The 14,242-nt window shown below is 32.5% G+C and overlaps 1 protein-coding gene across 4 annotated transcripts in view; it reads left to right on the top strand.

Annotated features, from left to right (window-relative positions):
* The window catches only part of SWIP (strumpellin and WASH-interacting protein), a 228,808-nt gene that overhangs the window by 152,959 nt on the left and 61,607 nt on the right, over window positions 1–14,242 (top strand). For all 4 annotated transcript variants that reach the window (XM_085807262.1, XM_085807263.1, XM_085807261.1 and 1 more), the window contains 3 exons: window positions 2,804–2,878; window positions 12,149–12,253; window positions 12,333–12,422. In XM_085807262.1, coding sequence (XP_085663388.1) covers window positions 2,804–2,878; window positions 12,149–12,253; window positions 12,333–12,422 — 270 coding nt within the window. The remainder of the gene's footprint in view (window positions 1–2,803; window positions 2,879–12,148; window positions 12,254–12,332; window positions 12,423–14,242) is intronic.

Genomic DNA, 14,242 nt, shown 5'->3' with positions numbered 1-14,242 from the left:
TTAATTAAACATTTCTATGAGTGTAAGTTGTTTAAGTTATTCCATTTTTTGGGCTAATATTTTTGCTTTAATAGGCAGACATAATTTCATTTACAAAGTTCCGTTGTACAAGTCTTGTAATTGCCATGTCATGAAATCCCACTCAACTGTCATTCGGAATCTTCTCATTCTCAAAAGCATCCTTGACATTTTCTTCACTATCAGTAACAACATTTTCTGGGTTTACAACCATAAAGATTTCACTGTCCGTTAGCTGATTGGGGACTATCATAGCAATAGAACATTTTTGTTATAGCTTCTTCATTTAGTATCACTTCTTCGCATTCCTTCACAAATTATCAGTTGGAGAATTTTGCCTTCTATAGCACTCAAACTCTATGCAAAATAAGACTGTTGTCTTGCATAATTTTGAAATCACTTTCTTAAGCAGGAATTGTGCCAAGGCCACTATGGAAAGTGAGTGCTAAATATGCTTTGCAGATCTTGCCACAGCTTCAGAATTACGAACTCTTCAACATAATCAAAAATACGAATTTTAATGTTTATAGGATGGATGTAATATTAATAGCTTGCAAAAAATAATAAACTGGATCAAATGAGAAAATTCAGGAAGAGTGCAACTCTAATTCTTTGTGTCTTTCTCCTCTGCTATGCCAACAAAAGAAAATTATTATGTGCAACATCTCACTCCAAATGTATCTTGGAGCTTCACTTATTGTTTAGGTCAGATAGAAAAATTTTGACCCTCTCCTCCACAACCACTCAAGGACCGAAAGCTTGGCTGTGACTAACACCAATCAGTATTTTGCCATTGACTATTGTGTGATTTACTAGTCAGCAGGTGTTTGAAAGACGTACAGGAATCTCAGTTATTAGAAAAATCTCTTTTGCTGTGCATTTTTTTTTTTAAATGTTATATTTCCCATTCTTAGACTTGGTTTTAAAAAAGTTCTCATTTTGTAAAATTTTATTATTGTTGTTATTCAGAAGTCTGCGTATTAGATTATCCGGAAAAGTGAGCATCCAAGTATTGGACTTATTATCCCTAATTATTATAATATTAATTTACATGCCAAAATGTATATTATGCTTCTTAGTATTAGCTAATTAGGGATTTACTTACTTTGAAAACATTGAGTATGTTGTAACTATTTAATTAAGCCAATGTAGGAAGAAAATCCAATGTAAATTTTAAAAAATCATGACTTTTTTTCACACTGCCCAGAGTAATTTGAACAATACAAAATCCAAATGCAGTTGAAAATTTTGTTTTGTCATCACACATACTGCAGGAGAAACAGCTTCATTTATCATTGGCACTTTTTCAAGGGCATTAAAGAACTGAAGCTATGAGTGTACTTTGTTAATCTAAAAAGCATCATAACATAATAAAGGTTTTGTTGTTGCACAGCTTAGCCACCCATCTGGTACAGTGGTCAATGATGCTTACTGCCATACTGATGAGCACGTGTTCGAATCCTGGAGAAGGCATGGATGGATGTTTGTAAGCATGTCTGGGCATGTAAGCATGTAGTTTCTGTGTGGCAAGGAAGGCTTCAAAATACACAGTCAGCTGAAAGTTCACCTGAGAGGTTGGTGGCAGACGAAGAAGGATGAAAGACCCTTAGACTGCTCCCCGAGGATGTTTTTCCTCAAAATTTGGGCATAAGTTTAATGGTTAGTAGGTTGTTAGTGACCAATACCTTAGTCACTAACAATACTACAAAAGTGCTGCTAGAACTTCTGACTGCATCTGCAGCACAGCTATGTGACTACTTTTATGCATACGGCTAGTCATTGTCATGTAAGATGGCCTCCATTATCAGATGATTAATGTGTACTTTGAGAATATTTCAGAATTGTTATTGATTCTGCAAAAGTTTCCTTAATTTTGTTCCAAAACTTTTTCCATATAAGAGTATTTTGATATAAGAAGAAAACTCTGAAGTACAAGTGATTGATTATCTAAAAGCTCATTTAAAATTAGTTGGTATATCAATGAAAATTTGAATTAATTTATTTCAGCATGTTTTGCATTTTATAATTCAGCAAAAGTATTACAGTTTCAAAAATTTTTTGAATGTGTTTAATAGTTGTATTTTACTGCAATTTTTTTTTTAAGATTACATTTTTGTTGTTGTTAATGCTGAAGTTACAATTATGCTAACATATGGAATATACGCTACTCTTGTAAAATAAATAGTACCTCTTAATGTCATAATACTTCTTGATTATGTTGCATTACTTTTATCTTGTAGTAATAGTCTAGTATCTTAAGTACAAAATTTTGTATTTCAAAAAAAACCATTTCAAATTAAAAAAGTTTTGAAGATCTGACTACTGTTTGATTGTGTTTTCTTCCAACAAGTGTACCAGGAAATTGACAGCAGTAAGTGTCAGGAAAGCTGACTTCTCTCAGAGATCAAAATACAAATAGTGCAGTGAACATTAGGAATATGTGTGGCCTAGGTTATGCATTTTTTTGCTTCATATGGCATTATACCACTACATTATTCAAACTTGTGGGCCAGCAAGTTTTAGTTGCCAGTTTTGTGGAATATCTAAATCATTTTTCAAATTAGAGACCTTTAATTATAAATGAACAAAACCACTAGAAAGAAATTATTCTGTATAGTGTGAAGATATATGTTATCTGTTCAGAATTTGAATTAGAAGATTTATTGATGTGTAATAAAAATTCATCAAGAATAAAGTGTATTTTATTTCAATATTACATGACATATGCCATTATATAATTTTTTTCTTTGAGTAGCTCTTAATATATTTGTTTAAATATTTTTAGGGTCTGGATGTGCTTGAAATAATGCGGAATATTCACCTGTTTGTGTCAAATTACCTGTACAATTTAAATAATCAGGTATGGACAATTTCCGGGACTTCTGTTTATAAAGTGTTAATTTTAACTGATTTTATTAAATAGTTTCTATATAAGAAAACACTAACTATCAAGAATGATTTAAATATATCAAAATGTGTAATTTGAATGTCATTTGATTGCAGTAGTTTAAAATGTGGGTTTGTATGCATAGATATATACAGTCAAAAGTCGTTTATCCGAACTCGTCAGGACTTCGGCGATTCCGGATTATCGATTTTTCCGGATTATAGATCATCAGTTTAAATCTAGTAAGATGGCATGCAGAAATTATAAAATTAAAAATATGAAACCGTAATTTATGAAATAAAGAACAATTATGATTTAAAGGGTATCAAAATTTACAAAAAAAAAAAAGCTTAATATTTATTTGTTTACTTTATTAAACATTTCTTTCAATGTAAGTTGTTTAAGTTGCTTCGTTTTTTTATGTGATAATACATTCTCTTTAATTCTATAAACAGACATAATTTCTTGTTCAGTTACAAAGTTCCGCTGTTCAAGTCCTATAATTGTTGTGTCGAGAATACCGACTAATTTTGTCAATCGAAATTTTTTCGTTTTCAATAACCTCTGTCACTTTCTTCGCTATCGAAAGCGAATTATAATGACGAGGAATTTGATTTAAATCATATCAAAGATGGAGTATATCGAGATGAAATACTACATTTAGTAAGGAATTATAAGCCAAATAAAATAAAAACATCTGTCCTGAAGATAAGGATAGTGCTGACTGATCAACTTCCAATTCATTGGGTGCCAGGGCATTAAAGATAAACAAAGTTTAGATAAACAAAGGATATGCATTTATCCATTTTTTGCAGCAATTCCACTTTTTGTTTAATGGACTTTGAAACATACTTTCGCTTTCTAGATCCTTTACATATTAGTAAAAATATATCGGAAATTCTTTTTGACATAATCGAAAGTTCAAGCTTACTTTTATAAAATTGCTCTAACGGTATGCAAAAAATAATAAGCCGAATCCAATTCGAAGATTAAGGAACAACGCAATCTGCAACATTAACTGAATTAGATAATTTTAGTTTAGCTTATACCGTCCGTTATACAAAAAATGCACATTTGTAAACGTATTTTGCGCACGCGCACACGCGTATTCGCAGCCATAAAGGTCTTACGCGCATGCGTCGCGCAGAAAGTTTGTAGCTTCGAGGTCCGGATTATAGATCATTCCGGTTATGGGTGTCCGAATAAACGACTTTTGACTGTATCAATAATTAAAATATATGAATATTTACAACAAACTATTACAGCAAAATGAAATGGATTCAGTTACTTGTATAACTGAAAATGAAAAAGAAATTACCAATGTAATTTATTATGCCAAATAAAACTAGAAGGTAGTCAAAAAACTCATAAGAATTTCAGAAACAGTGCAGTTTGCACAAAATAAGTCATACAAAGCGTAGTTGGGAGTGAAAAATTATTTAGATCAAATTTCTCTAACAGACGGCTCTGTGCCATATCGATAGGAATGATTATTAATAGAAACAGGATTTAAATGACTTTCACTGCTTTCTTCTGCAGTTGAATACATTGAATAGTTAATTTTGTGATGTGAGATGGCTTTCCTGTACTGAATAAATAATTTTCGCAGAATACCAGGGACCTCGTCGATGGCCAAATTGTAAAGTTGCTGAACACTGGTAGATCAGTGGAGATTCAAATCCTGATGAATAAGCTGGCAGCATGTCCATTTTTCAAAATGAATGCTTTTGCTGTCACCCTTCCTCCATCAATTTAAATGAAATAAATCATTTAATCAAATCAGATCCATGATAAACTGTACAAAAGATCTCTCACTTTGTGTAATTTGATGCTATAAATGTACAACAGGAAAAGTAAGAAAGCTTGAAGAGTGGGTGTCTCACAGTAATTGATGAGAACAGAGCACATTGTTTGGAAATCTTCTGTCTTAAAAAGTAAAGAAGAATGGTTACTACAATTAATTGTGACAGTGAAGGAGCAGTGGATATTCTTTGACAATGATACACATTCATTACAGTGGTTGTAAGTGAAATATATTCTAGAAAGGACTTCTAGATTCAAAGTCATCTTTCCATCCAAAGATGTTTGCCATATGGTTATTTTTTGCTGGTTGTATTCCCTGTTCATTCCTTCCATGAGTTGAAACAATAAATGCTGCTTGATGCTGTACAAATGTGCAGTAGAGCAACCATCACTTGCGAATTGACATGAGAGTCTTGTTGCTTTAAGTAATGCCAACTGCATATGGCAATGGCAATCATGCAGCAAATCTGCCATTTGAGATTCAAAATTGTGGCCCATCCTGTATATGTTTGATATTTCTTGAAGAAAATATAATTTTTTCTAAGACTTGAGCCATTTTTTGTGCAAAAAATGCTTTGATAGTCAATATATCAAGAAATAGAGGAACTCCTCACTTCCAGAGACATTGTTTTTGATCAAAGTGATAGCAGTGACTCTGTTATGCTGGCACCAGTTCATTGATGGTGTTATGGATTACTTTGATTAAACTTGTAATCTTTTTATTGTCACCTTTTTCAATTGTCGGTGAAATCGGCTGTTTCTTTTGCGACAGTCCAATATTTTGCTCAAAACATAAGTATATTGAAGTAGAGCATTAACCATACTACTAAAATGCACCCATGTAATTCTTTAATTTTGTCTCTAACCATGCTACTAAAATGCTCCCAAATAATTCTTTAATTTTGTCTCACTACCACATTTTGGGTACTTATTATCTTCAACCAGTTTTCTCATTGAGACAAAAAGGTCAAATGTGGAAATGCTGTAGTTATCTGGAGGGGTGAAGGGGGCGATCCAGATCGGCAGCAAGTTTTTAGTGGGGTATTTTTTGTCTGAAGCTTTATTTTATAGTGGTTATTCAGTTGATTCTTATTTCAGTTGATTCAATTAGATTCTAATTTGCTATACAGAATTCTGAAGAAGATTATTTTTAATCTAGATAGTGTTTTAAGAAATCACCAAATGATTTCAACGGCTGCATACTTTAGTTTTTTTTTTTTTTTTTTTTTTTTTCAGTGAAACTTTCAAATACAAATTACGAATATTAAATAAATTATGATCACAGTGACAGTCATAAGGAAGATTGCCTCATTAAGAAAGAAGTATTTCAGAGTTTTATTTCAATCGAACATCTCGGAATCATCTTGGATCGTGAGATTGAAACACAAATGTTAAAAAGGATTATTTTTGGATTTTTGCAATTAATTCTAAAATGCAATCTCCAGAGCAAAGTTCCAAATATTGTAATACTAGGGCCAACTTTTCTGTCGATTACTATAAATGTTGCTAGGTGTGAAAAGTGTTTTCAAAACAAAAATTATTTAAGAAATGTTTTTTAAGAACTATATATGTGTATTTCACATTTCAGAATTCTTTCTCTACTGTATATGTAACAGAAAGAGCAATCAGATAGACCTCTACAATGTAACTAATGGTTTTGCCAAAAATATTAGTAGTAAAAAAACTTTTTGTAATTTTGAAACAAAAGGTTTTCTTCAAAAATAAATGTAGTCATAATTTATTGCTCTGCATGTCATTTGGATATTTGTGGAGTTATTTATTGTAGACTAAAAAGAGCAGCAAATTCAGCGATCATTCCAGGCTCTAAAAGTTCTAATTATGCCTCTGTGTAAAGGGAAATATGTAATGCTACTCTGTATTTGTTGAACAGAACACTATATATACATGTAATGCTTCTTTCCATAGTTCATATCAGCTGATGTTACTTCTCAGATTGAAATATAAAGGAATTTTTCATTTTTTCTCCTCATCATCTCTATCAGCCATTTTGATACTTAACCAGAACTCTTGCTGTCAATATCTAATCTGCTACATTAATCTAATTTTTTCATGTTTTGTAAATTCAATGTTTTGTTTGCTTTTTCATTCTTATATATATGTGTGTGTGTGATTAAGATAAAAAATATGAAAGCAAACTTCTAATTTTAATTGGCTATAGCGTCTTTTATTTTTCATTTAATTTGGGGACTTCCTGTCTCTCGGTCCTAAAAATAGTGCTATAAGTCTGCATCATTCAAATTAATCATGTAATCCTACACTCAAGAGCCAAAACATTATGACCAGCCCCACATTTTGCGATGAACGCGCCTTGATGACGTGGAAATCACGTGATCAGGTGGAAGTGGTATTTAACTGCTGCTGGAGAATCTGAAGAATTATTTTTTCACTTAATTCTGTGTGTGATGGGAAAGGCTGCGGATCTAATCGACTTTGATAGAGGGCTGATTGTAATGGCTCGAAGGCTCGGAACAAGCATTTTCAAAACTGCACGACTCGTGGGTTGTTCGCGATCTACAGTTGTTAGTTAGTACGTATGAAAAGTGGATGAATGACAGTGAAACCAGCAGTAGACGACATGGTGTTGGACGTCCACATGGTATCAAAGAAAAAGGTCGTCGGAGACTGACTCGCATGGTGAAGGAAAACCGGCAGTGGACAGTGGACCGGCAGTGGACAGCAAACCGGCAGTAGACAGTGGCTCAGCTGACAGCTGAATACAATGCAGGGCCAAGTAGAAAAGTATCGGAGCACAGTGTTCAACGGACACTGTTGGATATGGGGCTACGCAGCAAACGTCCCACTCGTGTGCCTTTGCTGACCAAGCATCATCGCCAATTGCACTTGCGCTGGGCCCGGGAACATCCTGACTGGTCCATGGATCAGTGGGAGAGAGTTGCCTGGTCAGATGAATCACGGTTTGTCATTCATCACGCTGATGACCGTGTCAGGATACGCCGTCTTCCAGGCGAACAGTTGCTCCCTCAATGCACGATAGGTCATATATAGGCCAGTAGTGGCGGTATTATGCTCTGGGGGACGGTCTCTTGGGTGTCTCTGGGACCAGTGCTTGTGGTAGAGCAGAACATGAATGCTACAGGGTATCTGAACATCATTGCGGACCAGTTGCACCCTTACATGGCCTCTGTTTTTCCAGCTGGAAATGGAATGTTCCAACAGGACAACGCTCTGTGTCACAAGGCTATAATTGTGTTGGAGTGGTTTCAGGAACATGATGCTGATTTCCAGTTAATGTCCTGGCCGCCTAACTTACCGGATCTCAGTCCGATAGAACACATTTGGGATGTCATGGGATGGCAGCTCAGAGATCAAAGACCACCAATTCGCAATATCTCGGATTTGCGTGATCGTTGCTACAACATCTGGTACAATCTGTTTCCGGCCATCTATCAAGGACCTTGTGGCATCCATTCCAAGGTGGGTTGAAGCTGTGTTGCGTGCCAAAGGTGGCCCAACTCGTTATTGACAGGTGGTCATAATGTTTTGGCTCTTGAGTGTATGTAATGCTTAATGCAGATACCCTATCTAATTATAAACAAAAACTTTTTAACTTGGAACTGAAACTTTTGGACTCCCTCTTTTCTTCCTCTGAGTTGCTACTTTCTTCTTGCTTACACTTTCATTCTGGCAAGACACTTCTGATCCATGCTGCTACGTACCTGCTCAAGATGACCCATGTACCTGGAAATTACTGCATTTAACTATGAAATTATGTTTCGAAACAGCCATATCTGCAAGTTTTTTATTTATCTGTTCATTCTTCCAACTATGGAATAAAGTGTCTTCAGAGGCCAGAAATTAAAAGTACCGGATTCCGTCATCTGCGCAGTAAAACATGACATATATACATATATATATATGTTATGTATTTATCATGTACACTGTGAAAAAAAATGGGACAGTTCTACGTCTCCCATTCTACTGGGCCGATTGACAAAATTCAACTTGCATTTTTCATGTCTCGAAAGCGTGACTGAGAATATGTGTTAGATTTATATATATAATTCTTCTAATATAAGTATTTTGACACAAAATTGGACTTTTTCTGAAATGACATGCAATTTTTTCCCAGATTTCGATTCTAGGACTCAAATTGTGCCAAACTGCTAAGTTTTGTAAAAATTGCACGAGTAGTTTTTTAAAAAATTAGGTCTTAAAATTTTAGTTCCTCAATATTAATTGAATTTGATATATATTTGTTAATCTCTTTTTTTTTTTATTAAACTTATTTGATTCTGGCTTTCGTATTTCAAAATTTAGGTTTATTCCAAATGAAATTTTCCTATTTTTATGATTTATTTTTTAAATTTATATTTTTAAATAATTTTTATAAATTTTTCGAACACAACCTGCCACTGAATGCATCGAATCACGCTGCAGCTTTATTTAGAAAAATGTTTCCTGATAGTGAAATCGCTAAGAAATACTCAAGTGCAAGGACCAAAACAGGTGCAATTGTTAAAGAAATGATTTTGAAAAATAAATCTTTAGTTATTGTTGCATTAAAACAGGTCTGTTCTGCCTCTCTACGGACGGAAGCAATAATACCGATTCAAAACTGTATCCAATTGTTGTTTCTTTTTTTAATCAAGAGTCTTCAGAAATTGAGTGCAGTTTACTTTCTGTCCTATTAAAACTTTAAAAGAAAATGCAGTCCCTCTGCATAATTTCTTAGCACTTGGTGCCGATAATGCACCAGTAATGGTAGGCTTTGAAGACTGGTGTTGCAGGCATCTTAAGAAAGGCAAATTCAGATTTGCAGATTATGAGGTGTACTGGTCACCTCTTAAATTTAGCAGCTGAAAAAGGGGCAGCTTCTTTACCAGTAAATGTGGATGAACACATTGTTGATATTTATTATTATCTTGAAAGGAGTTCTTAAAGAAAGGAAAAATTGAAACAGTTCCAACAGCTGCATAATACTGAAATGAGAAAAATTTTGAAACGTGTGTACACGCTGGCTGTCTTTAAAGAAATGCTTATCTAGAATCCTCGATCAATGGAACCCACTTCTTGCATTTTTTAAAGAAGAAGTAAATGCTTCCAGAGTTAAGATAAAAGGCTCTATTGAAAGTTATAAAATACCTAAAGTAAATGGAGATGTAGTTACTACTTCCATTGTTAAAAATAGGTTTGAGAAAAATAAAGTAATTTCTGCATCATTCAGCAATTCAACTGGCAGTTCTCAAAATAATACTGCAAAATATAAGCATAAAGCTGATACAAATTTCTTTCAAAATAAAAAAATTGCTCAACACACAAAATATTTTCCGATTACTGTAAGATTATCTTGTGAGGAACGGATATTTGTGTTTTTTTCTTCGGACCTTAACAAAGCTTTTTGCTTTTTTTTTTTTTTTTTACAATTCATTTTGCCATCATTCGATGTTCTTAACACAATTCTACAAAGCAGAATTCCATTAATTGATGTTTTGCAGTCAATGATTTATGATCTGTTTAAAGACATTTTATCAAAGTTTGTAAAACCAGTCTGTGTTTTGTCTTGTAATTCTATATATGATGTGATTTATGGTGAAATAGAAAATCAGAAGAAAGATGAAGATTTGGTAATAGGAGCTGCAACTACAAAAGTAGTAGAAAAACTTTCAAAAGAAGACAAAAATAAGTTTTATCTTCATGTTAGAAGTTACTTCTGTCGAGTATGTGATTACATACTACATATATTTCCAGTCAACAATGAAGTGATTTTGCATGCTAAAGTTTGTGATGTTTCTGCTCTAGCAAATGCATCTTTTTCTGATATAAGGTACTTTTTGAATAGATTTCCTGTGTTACTTCATTTAGTCATGAAAGATGATGATATGCATCTTTTTCTGATATAAGGTACTTTTTGAATAGATTTCCTGTGTTACTTCATTTAGTCATGAAAGATGATGAAATTGATGTGCCACTGATATACTGCAGTCGCAATTTTGCAGTTTACAATTAGAAAACTTAGATGAAGTTATAAAATCAGCTAGGATTGACACCAAGTGGAGTTTAATTGGAAACCTGAAAGGTGCTGATGGAATTTTAAAATATCGTGAACTGTCTAGAATTATGTTGGCCATCTTGACAGTTTCCCTTAGTAATGCGGAGTGCGAGAGGATTTTCAGTGTTGTTGCGAAAACGAGGACTAAATTTAGATCTAATATTAGTGATGACACATTAGGAAAACTTTTATTAGTGAAAGCAGGCCTACATGGCATTTGCTATGAACAAAATTATGAAGTTTCTTTCTTAACAAAAGCAAAATCTGCCACTGTTCATAATTTTTGTACAAAAACTGATTAAAGTGTCTTTTTTTTTTTTTTTTTTACAATGCAAGTAATAAAAATGTTTTTTTATGTCTAAGGTATTTTTGTGTTGCTTGCATTTAAGACTTAGTAACTATTTAAAGTTAATTCATTATTAAAAACCATTTTTATCATTTAAAGAGTCTTTTTAACATTGTGAAAAATCTCCTGATTTTTGAGTGTTATAGGTTGGCAAGTATATGCCATTGGACTGTTTACCTTGAGACCGATGGTGGCAATTGCTCTGGCATCCTAATTTTTACAACTCAAGTATTAACTTGTTAATATGTTGCAAGGGAGTTCTAACACCTGTAAATAATATTTTGTAGACTTATTTTTTCTAATATATTTTGTAGACTAATATATTTTGTAATATATTTTGTAAATAATATTTTGTAGACTTATTTGGGGGAAGGTTCAGAATCCAGGGCTTGAAAGAGTTAAAGAAAATTTGTGTTCTTTGGTCCTCTCTTTTTAGTATATTGCTGGAAGTATCTTAAAGTGCTATTTTCATCAACCTATCCCTGCATGCTCTCAATGCAAATACACTGGTTTGTTACACTGAATGTAAACAAATCAGCTTCAGAGTATTTAGGTTTGAACACTATATTATATAAAAGTATATATAAAAGTATTATATAAAAGTTGCAGATGAATACATTTTTGATACATCATGTAATTTTAAACTGAACCACAGAATTTAATGCTTAATATTAAAAAGCAGTCCTGAATTCAGCAAAAAATGTGCTGTAGTCTGCGATCTGCGTGTCTTGTAGAAAGAGAGTGCCAAATGATTTCAATAACTAAGTAAATTTGTTTCTTCAGTTGAAATATTTTATAAATTTACTGTATTCAACCATTTATTTTCGTATAAGGAAAAACTGATGTTGAATTTGCCTTGCTGAATTTTCTGGAAATCAAAATTCTATTTATTGGAATTCAGAATTGAATATGAGAATTCATCTACGTGTAATATATATGTATGTTTATATATATATATATATATGGTGGAAATGTTCAATCTTACTATCTTAAGGTAGAATATATGTCTGCTTATTTTTGTATTTATTACATGATGCATGTTATATTTGATGTTCCTTTCTAGATATTTGTTGAACGATCAAGCAACAATAAACACTTGAATACAATTAATATTCGTCACATTGCTAATTCAATAAGAACACATGGAATTGGTGTTATGAATACCACAGTAAGTTTATCCTTTCTGTTATGTACTGTTAATGCTTATTTCTTATTATTTGAACTGATTGATTTTTTTTTTATTTCAGGTGAACTTTGTGTATCAGTTTCTAAGAAAAAAGTTCCAGATATTTTCTCAGTTTTTGTATGATGAGCATATTAAATCGAGGCTAATAAAGGTAACACTGAGTTTCATTTTCAAGTGTAATGCTTATATTCATTCCATGCATTTGTTCTGTGTGTTTTACAAAGAAATTATATTGTGTAAAATGTAACATTGAGCATTTATAGATATAGATTTTAGTTAACTAAGATTGTATTGATCATTTCAGAACTTGGTAAAAAAATCTTTTCATTGGCATGGTTTTGAAATTTCTGTTCTAAGGGTATATAAGGAAAAAAACATAAGGCAGCACAAAAGTGTATCTATGTTAATTGCATTCTTTAAACATGAGTTCTGATGCATCTTTCGATAATAATACGATCTATCAAGTACTACTATTGGTCTGATGTATCTTTCGGTGCAGACACATTGCTGCCAAAAATCTTCCAGTTTGGATTACTGCATGCAAAACAGGTTGTTGTATTAAGATTATATTCATTAAGGGTAATGAATTAAATGTGAGTTATTAGTTGAAGCACTTCAAGATGGTAATGTGGATACTAAAGCTTTGATAACCCTCTGTCATTATTCAGGAAGTTTCTGAATCTTGTAACAATAAAGATTATCTGCATTAGAGTTTGCCAATTGTTCATTCACATTGGCTACTCTGATGAAACCAGTACCTCAAGGATAGAGTTTAGCAACTGGAAAATGTGCTGATCAGTTCTTGCAAGACTGTTAAAGGTATTTATTTTGTCTGGTTTTGCAGCAGATAAGACAAAATTTACAAGCCAATTTCAGTAACATTTTCGACAGTTCAGTCATTTTTGTCTGTGTATCACTGAAGATTATATATAACAATATTTGAACTCGTACAATCAATTCTTAGAGCAAAGTTGCATTAGGTTAACTGGTGCCAGAGAAAGTTATCTTTGGGTAGAAGGCATCTTGATAGTGAGAACACGAGAAAAATATGCTTTTTTAAGTTAATTTTAGACAAATATCTTAATAACAACCCTATTAAACTTAGCTTCCTGGGTGGCCACCTGTATAGCTTGTTCAATAATTTAGCATTTCTGTCATCCTTATGCAAAAGTCGTATATTCTGCCTTGAATGAAAAGATCAATAAGCAAATAATTTCCTAAAAAAATCCATTAAAATTAAAATATTTTATGTATGTTTTATTCTTTAATGCTTAAAAATAATGGAAAAATTTAAAATTTAATTTGTCACGTGTCACTTTCTGTTTCACCATCTATCAAATCTGCACGTCATATTTTTTTCTTAAATTTCAGGTGAGCTGTGACTGCTTTTGCCATTTATAGTTACGAATGATAATATAGTTAAAATTAGGTAATATTAATTTATTACACATGCAAATTTAAAACTTTCGTGGGGAATTTAAAACTGATGTGTGACATAAATCTAGTTATAAATTCTTACATATTTATGTATCTATGTATACATTTTTGTCTTTAGTGGTTGTCATTGGTTAGTATAATATCTGTTGCTTCACAGCTGTATGGAATAACTTAATTTCTTCATTTATACTTTTCCCTTTTTTTAATCCAGTTTTCTTAAGATTCCATTTCAAATTTGAATTGTCTGAGCAAAACTCATCTTACTGTATATTTAAATTTAAGAGAGTAGTATATCTAGATGGTGTAAGGTAGTTTGCCATCATCCTTGTTTCATTGCCTTACTCTTAAATACTATTTTTTCATGATCGTATATCTAAATCAGTGTGCCAACAAAGTGGGTAGCCAGTTACTGATTTCTTTCCAATGGCCAGAGTATCAGTCATCATAGCCAAGGAATAGCTGTCATATTCTCATATTGAGCTGTCTGTAATTCTTGAAAAATCTTGCAGAATTGTAGTTTTATTAGTTAGTTTA

Source organism: Stegodyphus dumicola, chromosome X1, assembly GCF_044657685.1.
Source record: "Stegodyphus dumicola isolate Sdum_Otavi_A_Nest chromosome X1, ASM4465768v1".
Lineage (NCBI taxonomy): Eukaryota > Metazoa > Arthropoda > Arachnida > Araneae > Eresidae > Stegodyphus > Stegodyphus dumicola.
The sequence above is the reverse complement of the archived record's forward strand: the minus strand, read 5'-3'. Positions and strand labels throughout refer to the sequence as shown.